The 24,406-nt window shown below is 33.8% G+C and overlaps 1 protein-coding gene across 2 annotated transcripts in view; it reads left to right on the plus strand.

The window, feature by feature from the left end:
- The window catches only part of CSMD3 (CUB and Sushi multiple domains 3), a 1,062,125-nt gene that overhangs the window by 767,928 nt on the left and 269,791 nt on the right, over positions 1-24,406 (plus strand). For both annotated transcript variants that reach the window (XM_024739588.1, XM_024739590.1), the window contains 3 exons: positions 5,821-6,012; positions 13,872-14,010; positions 17,570-17,757. In XM_024739588.1, coding sequence (XP_024595356.1) covers positions 5,821-6,012; positions 13,872-14,010; positions 17,570-17,757 — 519 coding nt within the window. The remainder of the gene's footprint in view (positions 1-5,820; positions 6,013-13,871; positions 14,011-17,569; positions 17,758-24,406) is intronic.

A 24,406-nucleotide genomic window follows, 5' to 3' on the forward strand; every position in this document is an offset into this window, starting at 1 on the left:
GTCCCTCGGTAATGGTCTCACGTCTGCACAGGACACTTCATCCACTTTAAGTAACTATGTGATGTTGGTCAGGCTTCTTATCTTTTTTTAGCCTCAATCTTCTCATTGGGAAAATATAGATACTAATAGTACCCAGACTTCTTCTGAATCAAATGAGATATAGATCACAGTACAAGTGTTTGAAAGACAGTAAGTGTCCAATAAATATTACATAATGACAGTATTAACTAGTCACATACTCTTCTATTTATATACCTTTTCCCTGTGACTATTATCATTTTTACTGAATAATCAGCTGTGAAACAGACTAACCAGCTGATAATTCCTATTCTAGACTAACCAAAATGTAAATGGCCATTTCTTTTTTTGGGGGGGGACAAGGAAGGGAAGTCATCTTTCATAGTCAATTTCACTAGGTTTTGAAAACCAAATCCAAGATATATTTGGATAGGATAGCATATAAGCCTATTATATACACTTTCTAGGATGTTCCTTTCATGATATCATTGCAGGTGAGATAACAAGTTTGTTAAGACCCTTTATCTTTGTTGGAATTTATGCTTACTTTACATATCTATGTTAAGAAAAATCAGGAATAAATGACAAACTTAAACCTAATAGAACAAATACAGATATTCATTTCATCAATTAAATTTGAAGTAATTTGGACTTAAAAAACTGAGATAGGGCTTCCCTGGTGGCGCAGTGGTTGAGAGTCCGCCTGCCGATGCAGGGGACGCGGGTTCGTGCCCCGGTCCGGGAAGATCCCACATGCCGTGGAGTGGCTGGGGCCGTGAGCTATGGCCGCTGAGCCTGTGCATCCGGAGCCTGTGCTCCAAAACGGGAGAGGCCACAACAGTGACAGGCCTGCGTACTGCAAAAAACAAAAACAAAAAACTGTGATAATAAATAGAACTTACCTATCTTAATACACTGGTGGCAGGTATATTATTTTCTAATATATACTTTTTAAATTTTTATGTCTTTAAAATAGTTGATAAATTAAAATACTTAATTGCAAAAAAGTCCTCATTCTATAGAAACACCCTGTATATTATTCCACAGTAGAAGAGAATAGAGAGGAACAAACATCTACTTAAATATATATATATATATGTATATATAACAACAGTAATAAAATGCAAATAAGAATTATATATCTTGAGAATTGTATGTTCCACAAAATTAAACAAGTGTCAAATAAAAATTCTTAATCTATTTTTACATATGTGACTAATACTGACTGAGTTCTAATATTATATAATTGTTTTTAAATCGTGCTAATTTTGTGAGATTATTTCAGTCCTAATTTCCAAGGAGATACAGAATGACTTTTTAAATGTTTAGTTATTTTCTTCAATGGCTATAGTTTCTATTTAATACAGAAAAGAAGAACGACCGATGCCAAAATTAATGTAATTTTGTCTACCCACAAACACAGTGTATAATCAGTATAGAGATTAAACTTTGAATAAGTAAAGAAAATAAGACAATAGCATTCACAGCAAGTAATTCTTTCTTGTGTATTTAACTAATTGCTTTCAGAACTCAAGTAATTGCAAGAAAAAATTTATTTGGTCTTTCACTAAACCCCATCATTCTCTATTGTGTTTTAAAATCTTACTTGTAATTTATTTATTAGTTGAGAGAAAAAGGAAGAGAACAATTTTGGCACCTCTCTTCCTTCAAGTCAACCAGACCCAAAGGCAAATGAATATTTTTACATATTATATATTAGCTATCATATTGAAGCCTTTATATTTTAGCTACTAGGTTCCACTTTAAATCTTTAAGCACAGTGACTCTGACAATAAGGCCAAAACATCTTTTTTCCCTCAAACTCTGGTAAGACATGGTTATACCAGCTGCTTTCATTTCAGTGTTTTTGTAACATTGTTATATGTACGTTTTTACTTTGAGAATGTTCATATTAAGCTTCAAGCTTTTTGCAGAGTCCAGCACATAGGAAGCCTCTACAACAATAACAAAAACAACAACAAAAGAATATTTTTCATAATCTGTATATCATTCTACTTTTCAGCTTGAAAGCTGTAGCACATCTTAGCTTTATATCACTCCTTTCCAATTAAAACATCCTAAGTGTAAATCTTGTATGTAGGACATCCAGTTCCACTTTTGTATTGTAAAACCAATTCATAGATCAGTTTTAGTGTTGGTGGAAACCATTCCAGAGCAATTCAAGAAAAGCTTAATGACTGAGTTTATCACAAAAGCATTTACAAAAAAAAAAAAGTCTATCAATATTGAAAGATTATAATTGCCAGACCCTGTAATGCCTGATGGATGTTCTGGTAAGGAACACTGATAGGTATTACAGAACAAATCCAATTGGAAATTGGAACCAAGTCCCTACCCCACTTCCCTCAATATTCTCCAATATGAGTCTGATTGTTATTCTATTAACAACTAAAAATAACTCTCTCAAAAATAACTCAAATGAAAGAAGATTGAATATTTTTAAAATGGACACATTTATGTGCACTGTAGCTTTTCTATTTATGGGTATAATCTCTGTACTTTTTATCATTTCTTAATGGGGTTTATTATGTTTAAATGTGAAAGAAAATGTATCTCTAGGACAGTTAACAGATAGAAGAGGACAGTCTAGTGTAACATTTAAGGGTTTGGCTTCTGAAATCATACTGACTGGGGTTCAAACCTTGGTTCTGCGTTCTTTAGTTTTTGTAATATTGAACAGGTTACTTAATCTTCCTAAACTTTAGTTTTCTCACCTCTAAAATAAAAACAATAATAGCACTTGACCCATTGGTTTGCTAGGAGAATTAAAGGAATTATACACGTAACGTCTTCATCCTTGGCCATTGCTCAGAAGCACTAGTTTGTCAGTAAAATGAAGCAAAACTGTTAGGATTTCTGATGATGTGTATGATGATACATAGATTTAATTTAAGTGGTCGGTAAAATAACATTTGCAGTCTACATCTTGTAACCCTTTTTAAAAAGTAACCCTTTAGAAATTAACCCTTTTAAAAATAACCTTTTAGAGTCATGTACCACAATGTTCGTTGCAGTTGTATTTACAATAGCCAGGACATGGAAGCAACCTAAGTGTCCATCGACAGATGAATGGATAAAGAAGATGTGGCACATATATGCAATGGAATATTACTCAGCCATAAAAAGAAATGAAATTGGGTTGTTTGTAGTGAGGTGGATGGACCTAGAGTCTGTCATACAGTGAAGTGAGTCAGAAAGAGAAAAATAAATACCATATGTTAACAAAAATAAAAATATCCTTATTTTACCCTTTCTGAAAAGATATATAAAACAATTTGCAGTCTGTTCAGTTTTGTGTGTATATATATATGTGTGATTATATATAATATCACTTTTTTGTTGTTGCTGCTTTTATGCAGTCTCAGACTTAACATACCACCAACATTAGTTGTTTTTTTTTTCAGTTTTTTAATTGATATGGTCCTCTTGATTCCCAAACGACTTTGAGAGTCAGAACATTATATTTGTGTGTAGATTCTCTGGTTTCATTGCTGTGTATGAGTATTAGGGAGATGAGCTATCAATACAAAAAGTACACCTGGTAGATTGTAACAAATTGTTTGGTATATTGGTGAATCTATCTAACTGTATCTACCTACCTACCTTTGTACCTGTTTACTTACCTACTAGGGATGTATACAACAGAATCTGTTTGTAGGTGCCACCGCTATGCAGTTTGAACAATTTGAAGTCTGTTCAGTTTTATGTCTGCCTATTTCTTCTTTGTATTCCTAGCACCTAGCACAGTGTCTGGAATATATTAAGTTAGTAAATGAATGAATGAGTGAATACCAGTTATGTGTCTATAATCCAGCCATTTGTGTAGTTACTTTAATATGCAGTTTAAAAAATAATTTGTACAAGGGCTGAATCCTACATTTATGAATATAGTTTAATAAGTAGCTTAAATGAAAAATTTAATAGCTTTTTTGTCTTGATACTTAATTATCACATGCTTTAGGGTAAATCTGCTTTGTGGTAATTCAAAGTAATATCTTGTTCCATTAACCTGAATAATTGTAGTTAATTATGCTATTATATGTGCCCTATACTGTATATAGAAGAACAGTTGCTTTCCTGTGGTCCCATACTCTTCTCTAATGATTTTTTAAACTTTTTGAAATTTTTAAATAATTTTAGATTTATATACAATTGTAAGAAATAATAGAGATCCTGTATACCCTTTACCCAATTTCCTCCAATGATGATTTCTTGGATAACTATAGCACAATATCACAAGCAGAAAATTGACATTGATATCAATCCATGAACCTTATTCAGATTTCATTAGTTTTATATATGCTCATTTTTGTGTGTATGTTTATTTTGTATATAGTTTTATGTAGATTTGATCACCACCACCAGAGGTAAACCACAGTACAGTTCCATCACAAAGATCCTTCTACTTACTGTTTTATAGTCCTGGTCATCTCCTTCCATCCCCTCCCCCTACAATTCTTGGTAACCAGTAATCTGTTTTCCAACTTCATAATTTTGTCAATTCAAGAGTGTTACATAAATAGAGGCAAACAGTATAAAACATTTGCTATTGCATTTATTTACTCATCATAATTGCCTTCAGATCCATTCAAGCTGTCTTGTATATCATCATTCCCTTTTTATTACTGACCAGTATATCATGGTATGAATTTAGTTTAATGATTCACCTGTTGAAGGTGGTTTGTTCCTAGTTTTTAGTTATTACAAATAAAACTCCTGTGAACATCCACGTTCAGGTTTTTATTTCTCTGTAGTAAATGGGCAAGAGTACAATTACTGGGTTATGGTAAGCACATTTATTTTTGCAAGAAAGTGCCATCTTCTTTCCACAGTGGCTGTACCATTTTACATTCCTACCAGCAATGGGTAAGTAATTCAGTTTTTTGCAGAATCTTGCCAGCATTTGGTGTTACTATATTTTTTATTTTAGCTGATCTGATAGGTATGTAGTAATATCTCATTGTGGTTTTAAATTTCATTTCCTTAATGGCTAATAATATTGAACACTTTTTGATGTGCCATCTGGTATCCTCTTTATTGAAATGTTTTTTGCCCATTTTCTAGTTGGATTTTTTTCTTTCTTTTTTTTTTCACAGTTGAGTTTTAAGAATTCTTTATATATTCCAGATACAAGTCCTTTGTGGAATATAGCCCATGCAAATATGTTCTTCCAGTCTGCAGCTGTCTTTTCATCCTCTTCACAGTGTCTTTCATGTAGTATCAAAAAACAGATTTTGAGTAAATTTATTATTTAGCTACTAAAATGCCATGTCTCTGCTTGAAGCAAGTTAATACATAAATTATTTACCAAAAACAATTAAAAAGTATTTATTGTGCAGGTATTTAAAAATTAGCCCAAGCATTTTTAAATTGAAGTACAGTTGATTTACAATATTATATTAATTCCCGTGTACAGCATAGTGATTCATAGATAGTTTTTACAGATTATATACTCCATTAAAAAAGCAACAAGGAGATATTGTATAGCACAGGGAATTATGGCCCAAGCATTACGCACAGGCTCAGCGGCCATGGTTCACAGGCCCCGCTGCTCCACAGCATGTGGGATCTTCCCAGACCAGGGCACGAACCCACGTCCCCTGCATTGGCAGGCAGGTTCCCAACCACTGCGCCACCAGGAAAGCCCAACCCCAAGCATTTTTTAAGTTAATTTTCTAAGAGCACATAGATATGTGGAAGCTTCTCAAATATAAGATCTGGAACTTCGAAGGTGATTTTGGATAGCATGAAAACTAAAGGTTTGTTTCTGTCTTTTCATAGGTTCTGTTGCCACTGCATGTCGTGACCCAGGGGTTCCCATGAATGGGACTCGAAATGGAGATGGACGAGAACCTGGGGACACTGTTGTTTTTCAATGTGACCCAGGATATGAGCTTCAAGGAGAGGAAAGAATAACCTGCATTCAGGTAGAAAATCGATACTTCTGGCAGCCCAGCCCACCAGTTTGTATAGGTATGAATTTAGAATAATTAAAATTTTATACAGGTGTAAAACAATGGTTAAAAACTGGTTTCAGTGTTTTAATTAAGAACAGTATTCTGGAATAGGTTATATGGGAGTATAAGATTTCAGAGGTCTATAACCCTCCAAAAATGCACAAAATTATAAATCATTGTTATTTTTCCCCTGAGGAGAGGGTCTATAATTTTATTAGATTCTCAGTGGTTCTAACACTCTAAAAAAAAAAAAAAAACAGTAAAGAATCAAAGTTCTTCAAATGTATGTACACCAAGGGGGGAAAGTGGCAGGGTGGATGGTGGTGGTGGATTGAATTGGGAGGTTGGGATTGACATATATACACTAATATGTATAAAATAGATAACTAATAAGAACCTGCTGTATAAAAAAATAAATAAAATAAAATTCCAAAGAAAAAATAGAATCAAAGTCCTTGAAAAATCCTCGTCTTCCCTTTCTACTATACAAATGTAGTAATTCACTACTTTTAAAATTTAAAGAGTGGATTCAGACTCTATTTAAATTGGGCCAGGTTGATCTTGCCTCGATAATGGTTATTCCTTCTAAGAAAGAAAATTTTATCAGAACTTAGGTTTGAGTTTCAAAGCTTTGACTTTCCCTTCAATCCGTGTATTCCAAATGAATTATCAGTTTTTATTTTGATGATCTAAGGATTTGCAACTACTTGGTTCATACTTCCAACTCTCTGCCTTTTGAATCCATGGTCTATTCTTGAATCTCCAAGTTTAACTCTAGAAATTAAGATACATATTATTTCCCTACTGGGTCTGAGAAAAAGTTAGAGAGATATACCACGTTTGGAATAAAAATAATGAGAAAACTTGCTATATAATCTTAAAAAAAAATTTCATTATTAAGGTTCTTAAATTCATCTAGTTTAATCTCAAAACTTGAGCTCAAGTGTTTTAAAATTGGCATCATCTAGAATGTATAATACAGTTTGCCCAAAGTACGTTATGTGTACTCAAAATTTTATTTATCATATTCTTTCCCTTACTACACTGCAAGCACCTTGGGAGAAGATTCCATATCTTGTTCAGTGTATTTCTTATAGCATGCAAATTTAGCACTTTTAGGAGAGAAAGCCTTATTTTTGTTCACTTTATATCTAACTCATAAATACATTTTCAATAATCATTTCCCCACTGGGAAAATGATAATTTTTCCTATTATCACATGATAATAGGAAAAGAGTGTTTAGTACCTCAGTCAGAAGTGAACATATCAAGCACTCAGTTATTCAGATTTACTTTACCCCATTTTATGCTTCTTATGCAAGAGCTGCAAACTCAAATTCATTAGTGTGTCCTATGTGTTGATTTAGGCATTGAGGATTTAGCAGTACAATAAGACAGAAGAGTTCCCTGTTTTTGTGAACTTCTCTAGTAAAGTGAAAACTAAAAAATCTGAATTCATATCACATCTTTTGTATTTTATTTGTTGGAATTTTAAAAAACACAATACACAGAACAAAACACATCTAAAGGCTCAAACCAGGCAGGGAGTAGACAGATAGTTGTAGACTTCTGTAGAAAATGGAGCAGATGATAAGGAAAAGGCTTATTAAAGGGACATAAAAAAAGCACAAAATAAGGACATACATTGAGCCAGTTCAGATTTAGCCATATTTTCCTTTACAGTTTATTTCCGTTTATACCTATGTTGCTCTCTATGTACCACTGCAAGATTCTAAATCATCAAACATCGATTAATTTACATTTACTATAAATACACTCATAAAAGCAGAGGAAAAAATACAGAGAAAACAATATTTTCAAAGGAAAAGGGACTGAAACAATGAAGTTTTCATTTGTTTACCAGACAGTTAACCTAAGAAAATGCCAATTAAACTAAAATGCCACATTCAAATTAATTGGAATTTGACTGAGTATCTTGTAAAGAGAATCTTTGTGTAAAGAGGAAATGACAATTCCACAGACTTACTGTGGAACTTCTTGTTTATTGTGATTCTTAGACCTATTAAACGGGTGTTATTTATTAGAATTACTAGAAAGGTTATATTATGTCAAATGTTGTCATGTAGAGAATTCTGAAACATTTAACAGCTTTACACTGAAATGCTAGAAAACACGAAAATCCAAAAGGTTAAAAGAGTAAAGAATTTTGAGATAGGCTGTTATAAAATTCCATTTGTAGACAAGACTTTAGCCAGCAAGTCATAATTCTAGAAAATAAAAGTTAAACACCAAATTTTACTTTAATTAAGCAGATTGTGGGAATTTTTTGTAAGGACAGTGGTGTTGTGTATAATTTTTTGGTAGGAAAAGATTGCTTAAGGAGAGGGTATGCATTAGAGTTTCTCTGAGGAAGATAGTAACCTTAAAAAAAAAAAATCTGAAAAATTGCTAAGCTGCAGAAAACTTGACCTCTGAAACTTATGAGAAAGAACTCCATGATTGGAAATACTATGCCAAAGATTAAACCCTGAACTTTTTAGAAACTTCATAAGTTTATGTCTCAGACCCTGGAGCATAAAGCATTTTGCTTGCATGTAGAAGTAGTCAACCTTATAGCAAACACCAAGCAGAAGGACAGTCATTTTTAAGAGAGTTAATAGAATTCATTCTAACAGAATTGACAGTGTGAAGATTACTTTGACATTGCCAGAGGGAAAGTAACAGCACTCAATATGAAGGTAAATAACAAAGACATTAGTATGGGTGGGCTGCTAAGACAGTAGACACAAAACTGAATAGGGGAGAAAAATTAAGATTGTAAAATCATTATCAATAGTTGCCTGTATAACTGTCTCATAAGAAATTACACGCAGAACAAATCATAAATGTGTCAGAACTCTATGGAACCTAACTAAAAATTTAATTCACAAATATATTTGATTTAAAGAGAATCTTACTTTGGATGCTTTATGATTAGATGCATAAAAGTAAAAGATGTACTTTCCAAATGGGATTTAAAGTTTAATATATTAAATGCAGAGAGAGTTTGCCTTACTACTGAGTTGTTTGGGATATACAAATGTTAGATAATGTCTCAGCTTGTCTCAATAGCTTTTATAGATTTTCAAAATCTACTACAGTTATGAAATTTATCTGGAAAACCTCAATAAATAATTTTAATAATAGAATCAAAAGAATTTTAAAGGATCTTATGCTCCAATAATAGTATAATCACAAAATATATCCAGTAAGATACTTAAAAATATGTGTAATGGATTTTCCTATATCTTTTATGATAAAGGGTATACACATATAAACGTATATGTGGATGTGTTCATGTGTATAAAATTGCTAACGATAAAAAAGACCAAAGTTTCCTGTGAAAAATAAGGAGAACTGAAACAAACAAATAAAATTGCCCCCATGATCCCCCAAAGTACAAATGATACCACTTCCTTAGAATGTGAAAAAAAACACAAAAAACATTCCTGCCTTTTGTGCATATATACATATATATATACACATATGTAACTGCATTTGCTATTACACATATATTTCTAACATTTTTCAAATTCACATAGATTTTTAAAGTTCCAAAGATAAAATGTGTCATTATTTTAATCAAAACATATAGCTTTTATCAAAACAAATTATTTTTATCAAAACAAATTAGATTGCCATTCAGAATTATTCATCTTTAATCTTCACAATCAATACAAGGAGTCAATAGCAATTCAACAAACATTTATGGAATGTGTAGTATATGCTAAATCTCACATAGAAAATAACATATAAAACACAGTCTTTAGCTTGCAGATTAGTGATGAATGCAGATACCTGAAAGGAATATTTAAATAAAATATGGTAAGGGAAATGATGGAGATAGGCACAGGTTGCTATGGATACTAGAGTGTGTTGGAGAGAGCTGAAGCAGAGTCCAGGCTGAGAATTTCTAGGAAAACTCCCTGGAGGCAGTGATGAATCTTGAGACCTAAGTAAAAGTTATATAGAGGTAGAAGGGAAGACATGTCAGGAAAAACAAATAGGATGCATAAAGGCATGTAAATACAAGGAACAAGCAAATGATAGTTTTGAGTGTAAATTATGTGTCTAGATTGGTGGTTGATGCAATTGGAAAGGTTGCAAGGGTCAAGACATGAAAGCTATACTGGAGTCGGGACATCATCTTTTAGGCAATGTGTAATAACTGCAGAACTTTATGCATGGACATAGTATGATTAGATGTTTTCACTGGGAAGATGAAATGGAGGAAACGAGATTATACTAGAGGCATGGGAAACAAAAAATATTGCAATAATTCTGGAGGCATGTAAGAGTCAGATCTAGAAATGTGGTATTAGAAAAGGAAAGAAGAGATAGATTGAAAAATATCTATGAGGAACTGAGGTAGGGTCTTGGTAGTGCTTCTTGATAGACTGGAGTCAAGGGTGCAATAAAGAAAAGGGAAGAATCTTAGGCCTCTAGCTTGGGAATATATGTGGTTGGATGATAGTGCTAACCAAACATCCTAGGAATACAGGAGAAATTTGAGTTGAGGTTTGGATATGTTGGATATTCTGTGTTGATGTACCCACAGTGATCAGGTAGAGATAGCCAGTAAGCACTTGAGCATATGGTTTAGAATTAAGCAGAGAAATCTGTTGGAGATGATAGGAAAAAGGGGTTATCAGTATGTAAGTGGAAGATAAACTCACAATTCGGACATGATCAACAAGGAAAAATGTAATAGAGTGAAAATTAGAGACGATTAGGTAAGGAATTCAGGAGAATACCAAAATTATAAGATGAAGTGAAAGAAGTGCTTGCCAATAAAACAGAGATCTGTACAAAGACATCAGAAGAAAATTAGAAGTGGAGTTCCAAAAACGAGGAGAGTGAATTTACGGTGAAAGTCAACAGATAAGGATGACTGCAGATATGAAGAGAAAGATAAAGGCAAAAATACCCTCCTATATTAGTCAATACAAAAGTCATTTGAGGATGAGCTAGGGAGTGTTATGTGTGGGAGGCTCGGAGGCTAAGGGAAATAGCAATGGCTGGAGAGAGCAGGAGAGGTGGGAAGGACCACATAAAGACATCTAGAGTCCCTAAGCAACAAAAAGGTTGTTGTCTCTCTAAATATAATTACAAATAAAAAAAAAAATTCTAAGCCTGAGATAAGTTTTCTCAGGATGAATACTTTGGTACTTTTCTTCAAGATATAACATAAGAAACTATTTTTTCCCAGTGACCTGCTTTGCTAATCATGTTAGTCTGCCTACAGGTACATATAGTACATAGGTGATGAAAGAGAGAATGAGATTAGACTTCCTTTTCAAAAGGTGTAGTTGTAAAATAAAAAACAAATTCAAAATAGCGAGGAGAGACTTTTATTAACAAGGAATTATTGTACAATTTTACTTTTGTAGTGTATGGAAATATCAAATCACTATGTTATACACCGAAAACTAGCAGTGTTATAGGTCAATTATAATTCAAAAACAAACAAACTCATAGAAAAAGAGATCATATTTTTGGTTACCAGAGTCAGGGGCTCGGGGAGAGCTAATTGGATGAAATTGGTTCAAAAGCACAAACTTCCTGTTTCAAGATTGATAAGTACTGCGAATGTAACATACAACGTGATATGTGATGCTGCTGTATGTTATCTATGAAAGTTGTTAAGAGAGCAAATCTTAAGAGTTCTCATCACAAGGAATTTTTTAAATTTTTTCTTTAATTTTGTAACTATATGATAAGACAGACGTTTACCAAACTCATTATGGTGATCATTTAAAAACTAAAAAGGGTTTTTGTAGTGTGTGGGTAGTGGTACTACTATGATAGGGAGAGCAATGTGATGGTGAGATCTTCCAGCACCTGAAGAATTCGGAAAAGGGGATTTTTCTTTTATAGAGAGGAGTACACAAGGCTGGAAAGAACCAGGTGTGGGGAAGTGAAATGAAAGAGTGGCCCGGAATGCTGTACTCTGAGTCCAGCCTATCCTCAGGAGGGGTTGTGTGCTCACTCAAGGCTGAGGGAGAGCCAGAGTTCAAGGACCTAGAGAAAGGAGAGAAGCTTGACCAAAGTGTGGTTACAAGCAGTTTATTATGATTGATCAGTGAGATCAAGCAATTCAACTAATCATTTGAGTCAAAGAATGGGGATTTTTAGGGTCTATGTCTGGTCTTGTCATAGGAAAATGAGGGGGCTTATTTAAAGGATTTTATCAAAGACCTGATAAGTGAATCTTATCTGAGTCAGATGGTGAAGGGTGGTTCTTCACAGTGAACCCATATAACCAAACACAAAAGGGTGAGGGGATTTCTTAACCATCAGGTAAAATTCAACATTTTCAGTTGAAGAAAAGGGGAAAGGAAATAGGCTAGAGGAAACTTTGTTTTATTTTTAGGATGAAAGAGACTTGAACACCTGTGGACAAAGGGGAAGAAACCAGAGAGAATAAAGGAGACAAATGAACACAGGTTCTGGTGAAGGAAGAGAGATTGTGTGATTGAGTCGAGGGTGTTATCCTGATTAATAGGAGGGACTCGTTAAATATTCAGGAAGTGTTGAAGTTTGAATAGGGAAAACTAAAGTTGAGATAGTTTGTTTAATCATTTGATACACCACAAAAACCATACAGGTGATAGGTAAGTCGTGGTAAATAAATTAAGGCTCAGCAAATAAATATTCTCAGTAGAGTAGGTCATCTACTGTGACTGAGGCACTGAGACAAAGGTAGCAGAGGGTCATGGGGAAATGTATCAATAATAGCAGACATCCATTATTTAAGATGGTAAAAATTACCAAATTCTAATGATGATATTACATATCTAGGCTCAGGCAAAGAACAAATACCTGAAATGTTACCAGAACCAAAATTCTCCTCCTTCCAAAACCAGTTTTATGCTGTCAAGAGAATCCCGTATGCCTTACAACTGAATGGTAAAATTGATCTGAGGAAAGCTATAATTTTAAAGCTCAAATAACAATGATGATGTGGTGATTATGTGTAGGAGACGTCATTACATCATGAGAATCCCAATCTCGGTCTCAATCTCTCTCTTTCTCAGTGTGCATACCTATATTTACATCCCCACTCTCACACTCTGCCACCAGGGCCCTCCATATCTTAATTTCTCTATTTTTCTGCATCTCCCAACTTTGTGTAATATATTATTTCCTGATCAAGCTGTGTTTAACAGACTCCGACAATAATCCCGTGAAGAATCTAATCTCTGAATTTCTCTGACAATTTTTTGATACTTTCCTTTGAAGTGTTACAGAAACCTTTGTTTGGGCCACAATAATAACAACTGTCTGTTTTCATCAACAAGTCAGGCAACTAGAATTTAAGAATATCCTAACACTCAGTGTAGGAGTAAAGTGCTATAGGTTCTCAGATAGTTATCCATTTTCACTCATTAACTATTATCAAAGCCTCTTCCTCTGTAAATAAAGGTAGCAGGGAAGATTTGAAAATGAGCTAAATACCTCATATTCTATTATTCCACTTATTATTAGAGATTTTGTTTTGCTTTGTTTTGTTTCTATCTTTTTTGCAGTAACCTTCAGATTTTTTCCTAGTAACCAGGGTGAAACCATTTTTACTCTTCTTCTTAATGCTTTTCTTTTACATGAAACAAAATAGTAATAGAAAGGGAAAGAAATATAACTTTTTCTTATTGTTTGAAGCCAGTAAAGGAGCTAAATTCAATGTATGTATGTATGTATTTAGTATTTTAATTGTCTTTCTTGAAAGATAATGCAGTATTTAAGCATCCAGTACTGTAAAAAATCATCTGTACAAAACCTAAACTTTTTTAAATAAGTGTTTTCACAAATACTGATATTATATAGTACATTTTATTAATCACTTAAGGGGTTTTGTTTGTTTGTTTTAAATTAAAGCACCCTGTGGAGGCAATTTAACAGGATCTTCAGGCTTTATTCTTTCACCAAACTTCCCTCACCCATATCCCCACAGCAGGGACTGTGACTGGACTCTCACCGTGAACGCAGACTATGTTATCTCCTTGGCATTTATCAGGTGAGTTCCCGTACATTTCCACATTTTAAAAATCTTTTTGCTCATTTGCTTTAGCATTTCACTAGGCAAATTTTTATTTCTCTACATGACATTTTTAAGGTTTTTGTTGTTGTTGTTTTTTACCGATTTCAATGCTAATATTTTGCAATAAACAGTTTACAAATCCCTGTATAGTAGCACAGATGCCAATGTAGTGCTGAAGGCTACAGAACTACAGATGAGTGAGCATCTTTCACCAGTTTCCAATATAGAGGAGACGTGTTAAAGGTTGAGTAGTTTATTGACTCTCACAAAATGCTATCTCTTTATAACATTTCCTCCCTCCCTGAACTTACCATTACTGTTTCAAAAAGTTCTGTTTGTCCTAAACATAAAGATTAAAAGGTCAGTATTTCAAGGAATTTTTTTCTCCCATATGTGTACCACCCAAAACTTTTTTGAAGTATCTAAATACCCATAGGTGCAGCACCACCACTGGACTTGGGAAGAAACATATTCTACCTACTGTCCTTACTGGTGGTCTCATTAAGTCAAGCTGACAAGAATTTGATGGATCATTTTCCTATACTCTCTCAGCAGAACTTGCCTCCTAATAGAACTTACCATGAGGTGTTCCAAAATTTACATTTGTTATTTAGCAGTATCAGCTGCAGGGTTAGCTTAGTACTGAAGCAGTAGAGGATGCAGTTTCCCGTGTGGCAAAGAAACCACTGAGTTTGAGCCCCAGCTCTGCCGCTATCATTTATGTTACCTTGGGTAAGTTATTTATATGAATGAGCCTCTGTTTCCTCACATGGAGCTAACAGCTGTTTCACAGAACCTGGCCTAACTCTTTTCCTTAAGATTTCAATGGGAATGTTAGGTACCAGCAACTTAAAGCGTTTCTAACTAGAAATGTTCCTAATCTTCAGTGTCCAAGACTGATGTCTGTTGGCTCTAGTAACACAGCCCCTTCTTCTGCTAGCATGTCAAAGGTGCTTGTTATTTATGTAAAATATTAAGCTGAAAAATCTTTCTGATATGTTGAAGCCAGGTTTAAAAAAAGAAATTTAAAAAAGGATAATTCAAACTCATGAAAAATTTAAAAAGTAAAAATATATGGAATTATTTCTATAATTTGTAGTGATACATTGATAATTGGTAATAACAAAGCAACAATGATGACAATGTTAGTTATATGCCAGGACCCAGTTATAAGACAGTTTCCTGAAGTAAGTACTACTTTTCCCATTTTTACAGTAGAGGAAATGACAGTACCAAATTAGAAATGTCAGGGTGTATGATACAGGGCTTAGTTTACTTAAAAAATTTATTGTAGTTAATAACTGAGTGGTAGAAGGCTGTATTACATGAAGTGCATGACCAAAAGTTGATTTCCAGCTGTGTCATTTATTATGTGATCTTAGGGAGACCACTGACGTTTTAGGGCCTCATTGGGAAAATGGAAATGATAATCTCTTCCTTATACCAGAGGATTATTGACAAGACCAAGTTAATATTTATGAAAGTGCTTTGTAAAATAGAACATACTATTGGAATATACTATCTTTCCAGTTTTTAAGGAAAAATAATTATTATAGCTAACGTTCTAAAGGTTCCTAGAAAAAGACTGTTTTTTGTTTTATTCTCATTTTCAGAGAAGTTATAAATCAATATTTTGAATTATTTAAACCCAAACTAGAAATTTAAAACAAAAAATACTGAAATTACTATTGTTAAATAGGCTTTTGGCCTTCCAAGGATAGTACATTTAGACTATACTTACTATATCCTTTACAAAGAACTTGTTTCTAGTGATTCTTCCAATAGTGAGATAGGTAAGGAAGTTGTAATTCTCATCGAACCTTAACGATAAAAGACATGACTTTCAGAAAGTTGTGTTTTACCCCAGAACAAGGGTAGTAAGTAATGAAATAAGACCTTAACCTCTGACTTCTGCTACATTACCAAAATTCAGGCCTCATACTCACTGAAAGGTTTCAAGAGTAATTAACTGAATCAGACATGTGAAGCTACTATTTTTTTTTTTTTTTTTTTTTTTTTTTTTTTTTTTGCGTTACGCAGGCCTCTCACTGTTGTGGCCTCTCCCGTTGCAGAGCACAGGCTCCGGATGCACAGGCCCAGCGGCCATGGCTCACGGACCCAGCCGCTCCGCGGCATGTGGGATCCTCCCGGACCGGGTCACGAACCTGTGTCCCCTGCATCGGCAGGCAGACTCTCAACCACTGCGCCGCCCGGGAAGCCCTGAAGCTACTATTAAAACAAAATATAACAATATGGTGGTCCCCCAGTTTTCCCATGTTGCATTGTCCCTTTTATATGGGAAGTTGGTAACCTCTGCATTATCCCAGTCTTTCTTCACCACTATTTATGTGCAAGTAAACTAGCTAGATTCCTCTCCCTTGTACATGTATACATAAAGGATTAGAATTGTGGAAACAACCTCTATCAATCTCTTGGATTTGGAAATAGTATCTCCCAACCTAGCAAGTTTTTTGTTTAGATGCAGAGGTGATAAAACTTGACAAAATAGTTTCTCCATTGATGGATGTTTAACAACGGCAAGGTTTATTGGTTTTATTTTATATCATGAACTTCTTGACTTTTCTTAATGACCCACTTGAGTCCATCCTTTCCTCTGCCACAGTATGAGTTAGGTAATAGACACATGATTACATGTCTTCTGCCTTCTAAGTATGTGGGTTCTATAATCACTATGGGACAATTCTCATATTTTGAAGGTTTTAAGGCAAGTTTATCATGCAAATTTTGCAATATTCAAATATTGATTTGAATAGTTTACATGCTAAAATGTCTTTATTCACACACTAATTTTGATGAAGAGTGTATTGGTTTGATTTGCCTATACTAGCTTCTAAAAGAAGAAAATATATTTACTTTCAGGAAAAAGAATACCTAGTACAATGTGTGGTGCTTTCAGTAATTTAAAAGCAAATTTTGTCTTTCCAACTTTTGTTTGAATCTGACATGTTGAGGTGAATTTTAAAACAGCAAAAATGCTCTTAAATTTTGAAGTTCAAGGCAAACAGTACCATTGACAGAGAAAAGAGAGGTTGCATTTTTATGATGTAAAATATCTGGAAGAAAAATTTTTTAAAATGGTTATTATCTTACACATTTTACTGATATAAAGTAACTTGCATAAGGATATGTAGCTAACAAAGGCAGAAGCAAGTCTTGAACCTAAACTCTGACTCCAAATCCTGTATCCTTTCATCAGCTTATAAACTGTTTGCCTTACAGTCATTTTTATTTCCTATAGACACAATGCCAACTAGAAATATTTGAAAATATCAAGGTGTCTTTTCTCTTTTCCAGTGCTGATTTGATATGCATATTCAGTGTGCTGTTGCCAGGTGAATTTTCAAATTAGCTTATTTTGACAGGGTCTGTTGTTATTTTTAAAGATATTGATTGAATTAATATATGATTATGTGACTATTATGCTTAATACCTTAGTAATAACCATTCCACTTTTTTCTTTCTTTCTCTCTCCCTTTCTTTCTTTCTTGCTTTCTTTCTTTTTCTTTCATTTTAGTTTTAGCATAGAACCAAACTATGACTTCCTCTATATATATGATGGACCAGACAGTAACAGCCCACTGATTGGAAGTTTTCAAGACAGCAAGTTACCAGAGAGAATAGAAAGCAGCTCAAATACCATGCATTTGGCTTTTCGGAGTGATGGATCTGTTAGTTACACTGGATTTCATTTAGAATATAAAGGTAAATGTGAACATTTGATTTTAGCATCATGATTTAAAATTTGAACATTTTATACAGGAGAATAATGTTGTATTAACCATTGTCAGATGTTAGTAATATATGCATTTCTTAATGCAGACTACCTACAATTCAGCTCACAAAAGAGCTCTCACTGTAGACTTTTCCTATGAGTGAGAAGGAAATTAGCATTTTCCTAATTACTACCAAAGGAAATGTATCAGGCAAACAAATAAGCAATTAGTATACTGCAGGAGTTGGCTGAGACCACAAAATATTTCTTAAAAAACAAAGTCATGTTTTGGAAGCTGAGGATTCACTCAAATATCAGGTATTCAGAGACTACTCTCAGTGATAAAGAGAGTACTCACAAAGTATACTACTCACAAAGTATTTTGACAGTCATGTTTCAGAAAATGTCAAAAAATATTTAAATATGTCAATATTCAGAATAGGGTAAATTGTGATGATAACATTTTAGAATATTTCTGCAAGTATTTAAATGAATCAATATTACAATGCTATGGATATTTATAAATATATTTTTCTTAAGTTTTATATTCAATGACTATAAGGACAAATTAGATCTTAGTTGTTTAAAGTTAAAATTTATTTTTCAGTAGTTGAGTCCATAAAGGACAAACTGATAAAGGGATCATTTGAGTTCTGAAAATGCATACTTTGAATTTATTACTTACTGCTTAGATTTTCTTGTTTTTAATTATGAAATATTTTCAATAGCTAAAAATTATACAGAATAGTAAAACAAACTTCAAAGTATTTACCATCCAACTTGACAAACATGGTGCCATATTTGCTTCAGATCTTGTTATTCTTGTTTTAATAAATATAATATTACATATACAATTGAAACTCCTTCTGAATTTGCACTGGGAAGAAGGGTTTGTTTCCTCAGGGCTGTCAAAGGAAGTCAAGATAAATTCCACAACTTCCCATGGCATGCATGGCATGGGTTAAGGAAGGCTTTCTTAGGGAAAGGAAAAACAAGTCAGCCGGAAACAGTTGTTTGGAGCTCTCCAATATGTCCATCATTACTTGGAAATGCTTGCCAGAGCAAGGTATCTGCTCAACACTAACATGGTATGGACTTCATTCTGATGGAAAGATTGAACCCTCTATGGGTCTCTCATCTTACAGAGCAAAGTAAGAAAATGGCCTGCTCAGTGGGAGAATATATGAGCTATTTGCTACCAAACAGTAAGGATTTAAGGTGCCAGCTATTAATTGGGGTTGTATGAAAATACTAGCTGCTCCAAACTAGGGGATCATGGGAAAGCTTAAACTTTGTGACTATGGTTTAGGAAGCATTGGTCTTATGGAGAGCTGAACTTGAGCAACATGCCAAAACTCTCCCACTGGAAGAGGCATATCTTAAATTTGTTTTGTGGCCTTTTATATGGTCAGTTTTTATGCATGTTCCCTGTGTGCTTGGAGAAAAGAGTGTCATTCAATTTATGGGTGCAGTTTTTTATATATATATACTCATTAAATCAAGCTCTCTAATTATATTTCTCAAATATTTATGCCCTTGCCATTTTTGAAAAATCTGCTTGGCCTAGCAATTATTGAAATAGTTAGGGCAATCTATTATAATTCTTAATTTTTAGTTTTTTCTTAAAATTCTAGTGATTTTTGTTTTATATATTATGGGAACCTATTTTCAAGTACATATATATTGTATTTTTCTCATTTTTTGATGTACTGAGTTTATTTATATTTATTCACTTTTTTGATCTTATTTTGAGCTTTCTACTCCTTTTGCTTTTTCTAGCCTATCAAAATTTTCTCCTTTTATCAAAGTCATATCATTTCTTGATATTTTATTGTTCAGTTATTTGCTTATTTATTTAATATACACACTCCCATTGATGCCACTAAATCCCTACATATATACTAAAATACAAGCTTCTTAAGAGCAAGAACTCGGTTTATTTACCACTATACAATGAGTGCCTTAGAATAATGCCTATACATTGTAATTGTTTGGTAATTATTTAACTGATTGATTTTGAGTTGCTTAAAGAGGTGTTTTCTATTTTAAGTCAAGACATAATTAGAATCATAACATTATTGAAATGTAAGAAACCTTAGAGACACATTCATGTCCTGCATTTTACAAAGGAGAACTTGGCTCTTTAGGAGTAGCTACTTATATCTGCAAGATGATAGGCTTATAAACAAGACCTGTTTAGGAAGAAAGGAAGGAAGGAAGGAAGGAAGGAAGGGAGGGAGGAAGGGAGGGAGAAAGGGAGAATGGGAGAGGGAGAGGGAGAAAAAGAGAGAAAGAGAGAAGAAAACTGTAAGCAAGTCAGTAAAGCTAGGTTCTATTGTGAATTAGTATTTAATAAAACATTTCCAGAGATCCATAGGATAACAGACACAGGAAGAATGCCACAAATTCTACCATACTCAGGGCAGATGGTGCTAATGTGTTACAGCATTCTTTCTCATGGAAACTGAACTTGACTTCACAATCCTTTCTCTACATTCCAGGTAGCCATTACTAAATCCATGTAATTTAGCACTTGAGATAAAACCTACTTGCCATATCTCAGCTGAATGTATTTCCCTTCGTGTTTCCTGTCTTGATCAATTTCCATGTCCCATTATTTCCAAAAGGTTAAGATTTATGCTGCCATAGGAAAAGGGACACCAATGCAATGTTTTTTTAAATAGGACAATATTTATTACTCATTATGTAATACTTTATTCTAGTTACAATGATTAACTCTTTCAATATAGTATCTCTGTCTTTCCCTTTAGCAGACACACTTATAAATGCAAAAAAATGTTAACCAATAGCATTATGAGATAAGTATTGCTATCCCTATTTTACAAATGATGAAATTGAGAATCAGATTGTTAAAATGAATTGCATAAAATGACATAAATTATTACTTCCAATAAGAGTAAAGGCAAATAAAAATATAAGAGTACAGGCAGAGAGAAATACATAAGCATTCCATGAACTATAATTCTTCTCCTTGGACCCTACAACTACTCCCCACCATCCTCAGCTACTACACCAGTGCCCACTTACACACAATTTCATGAGGTCTTATTTTTATACTCCAGATGGTATTTCTTTACAAAGTTAGTGCTGAGTTTATGATACTCTCCAAATCCAACCTAATTAATTTTCTGGACTGGCCCTCAAAATTCTCATCTGTAGGGAAATTCCATCCCCCACTTCAGGGTCTCCAGGATCTGTCTTTTCCTGTCAACCTCCACATTTCTTAAAAAATGTTACCTCTTTAATAGTCTAGTTCCTTAAAGCTAATAAATTAGTCTTTATGTTTATTTCTGCCATAGGCAAACAAACATGTCCGAATTTTCAAGATAAAGTGTGCACCCCCAAAATGAATTGACGTATAACTGGATGTCCTGGATAGTAAGAACTATTCCTCTGTCATTTGTAATTCATGTTATATACTTTGGCTCTGTTGATTTCTGTTAGCACTGAAAAAGTAAAGCTTTTAAGTCCTGACTTGCTCTAAATAATGGTATTAGTAGGTCTTTATTTAAAAAGCCATAGGTCGGGCTTCCCTGGTGGCGCAGTGGTTGAGAGTCCGCCTGCCGATGCAGGGGACGCAGGTTCGTGCCCCGGTCCGGGAAGATCCCACATGCCGCGGAGCGGCTGGGCCCGTGAGCCATGGCCGCTGGGCCTGCGCGTCCGGAGCCTGTGCTCCGCAATGGGAGAGGCCACAGCAGTGAGAGGGCCGCGTACAAAAAAAAAAAAAAAGAAAGCCATAGGTCCAGCACCTACCTCTATTAGAGCTCACACCAGAGTATAGTTGCCATTGCTTGTGTTCATACCTATCTATTCATCTCCCTCTTGAAGATAGACTGAATCTTATTTCTGTTTGTTTGCAAATACATAGTAGTTGTGCAAAGCATTTGAACAGTGAACAAATGCTATAGTCAAACATCACAAGTACACAGGCTTGCTAACATGAATTCTAGAAGGAATACCATTTTACATTTACACAAAGCAAATGGTGGATATGCTCCAGTGTTGTAGACAGTAGTAAACTGGAGCAAAGAAGTAGACGTTTGAAGGTAAGGGGAGATGTTTTGCTAACTTGAAAGCAATGTCCCCAAAGAGTTTAAATCAGTCATGTCTCCATTTATCTTAATGTAATTTCAATGAGATACAATATTAAGAAATTCATACTTGGATATGTATTTTATTTTAAACAATGCTCTCTTTTGCACTGTTTTTGTATTAAGGCTATTTTAAATGATGTCAAGTATGTTTTAAATATTTCTAATTATAATATTTAATAAATGTGACTCATAGTAGTGATATCTATGTTATTTTAACAAAATATATTATTTACATGAAGGAGAGAGAATATATACAGTCTTGTGCTACTGAAAGGGACCTCCTGGCAGCTGGTGTTTTAGCTGATAGGGGATGTCAATTTATATGCAGCAAAAATCTGCAGTGGCAGACTTAACAATGGTTGTTTATATACGGCATAAGTTAGCCACCTTCTCCACGAACCTTAACGTATCATTCGTTACTTTCTAAATTAACATATGACTTTAAGGTAAGATACATCTTTTCATAGAGCAACCTATTACATTTCAGCTTTACCCTGAGGTGTTCTGCACCAATTGTTTAATTTACATTTTAGCACTGTTTTCCAAAATAAAAGAGATTTATATTTATTTTCAAAAAGCACCTTGGGAAATCTGGCCCTCTGTGAACTATGGGTCTGCCAATAGAGAGAGCCTCTCGGGACTTATTATGATCATATGAGGGGACTACAATGCATACACAGCTTGAAGGGAGTTTAGCTCTGGGAGTTGCTGAACTCATCCTAGAAGGTATTTGCCCATCTGCTCTATTCTGTAAATAAAAGACAGTTGAATATTATATAGTGTGGTCACTTCTCAAAAATAAAAATAATGTATAACTTATTATCCACAGAATAACACTATTCATAATAATGGTCCCTTCATGAGTATATACCTCTAAGTGGGAATAAACTTTGAAGTTTATTGAAGACTAAACTTTAACAGTAAAAATATTTATGGTTCGGGGCTTCCCTGGTGGCCCAGTGGTTGAGAGTCCGCCTGCCGATGCAGGGGGCGTGGGTTCGTGCCCCGGTCCAGATATATATATTTATTTATTTATTTATTATTCATGGTTCTTATTAGGCCAGAAAAAAGGATGTATTTATAAATAAATCATTAAGTGTGAATTGAACAAACATTATTTAATTATTGTCATGCCTGATGCAAAGTATGATAAAAACTTTATAATGATATAGATATTATCCTTATTATAATAACATCTGTAAGTCTTTATTAATAAAATGAAAACAAGAACATAGTAAAGCTTTAATTTTTCCCATTGGACCTTCTTCAAGACACATTTTTCAGCGTTCTAATGTCAAACTTTTTCATTAAAATAAGCATTTACAATACTTTAATTTCATGTGGAAGAAATTCTGAAAAATAATTTTTTTGTAAAAATGAAAAACAAATCTATAGCTAAGATATAAGCTCTATTGCTTATGATCACTTCTGTCTTCCAGCAGACATCATCTAATATGCTTTATTTGGAGAATATAAAGCAAGGGGCTCTTTTACCTGGGATCTATTCAGTAGGCAAATTACTTTTATTCATAAATTTTAATGATTCATAAAATGAATTATTCATAAAATAAATTATTTTATTAAATTAATTATTCATTAAAATACTATCAACTTGTCTGCCTCACATTTTTTTTCTAAAACTAAAATCATCTTTCCATCTGCTTCCTAGTCCTTTATATAAGGATTCTCCAGATGTTCTCAAAATTTCCAGATGTAATTGCTGTGGCATACAGGGAAATAAACAAGGGCAGTATTATTCATAGAAAGCTATTCATAGAAAGCTAATCCTTTAAATTCAAGGATTTAAAGCAGTATGTAAACATAATAATGAGATAAATGACTACTATCAAAATGAGGCTAGCAATATAAAATTATTACAGAAGAATATTTTTAATTTGTCAACCATGTTTCCCTTTCCTCCAAAAGTAGGAGGTTTGTATCATATTACAGATTCACTGATACGTCACTGAAAATTTGGGGAGAACTTTAAAGAAGTTTTGAAAAAAGCAAACTTTTCAAAAGATGAATGTTAGGCAGTTAGACTTGTCAAAGAGATTAATCCTTTTAAATAGTAATTTCAATCCTTTTCTCTCAAGGGATTTAGTTCAGTTTCATGAAGGACAGCTGTAAGTGTTACGTTGCTGTTCTGCCTAAAAATTACATTGTGTTTTCCTGCTTATTTAAGAAAAGGATCAATGTCAGGTTTTATTCCTAAAAATTAAACAAACCAACCTCTGCAACACCAAATCCTCATTCTTAGTGACCAAAGAACCTACTGGTTCTTTCCTTAAAATAGTATCATATGCATATTTTATCTGGGAAGAAATATAATTCCTTGGGCTGGGGAGCAATTTTTTATTGAAATCTGAATATGATATATGAAATACAAATTTCTTGTGCTGGTGTGTGTATGCATGCTTGTACATGCCTTTGGGAGATCAAGTTATTTAGTTTTGGAGTGAAGCTCAGAAATCAGGTTTATCGGACTTACAAGCTCTAATACAACTTCCCCCTTCATGTCTCT

The sequence above is a fragment of the Neophocaena asiaeorientalis genome, unplaced genomic scaffold, assembly GCF_003031525.2.
Source record: "Neophocaena asiaeorientalis asiaeorientalis breed wild unplaced genomic scaffold, Neophocaena_asiaeorientalis_V1.1 scaffold533, whole genome shotgun sequence".
Classification (NCBI taxonomy): Eukaryota; Metazoa; Chordata; class Mammalia; order Artiodactyla; family Phocoenidae; genus Neophocaena; species Neophocaena asiaeorientalis.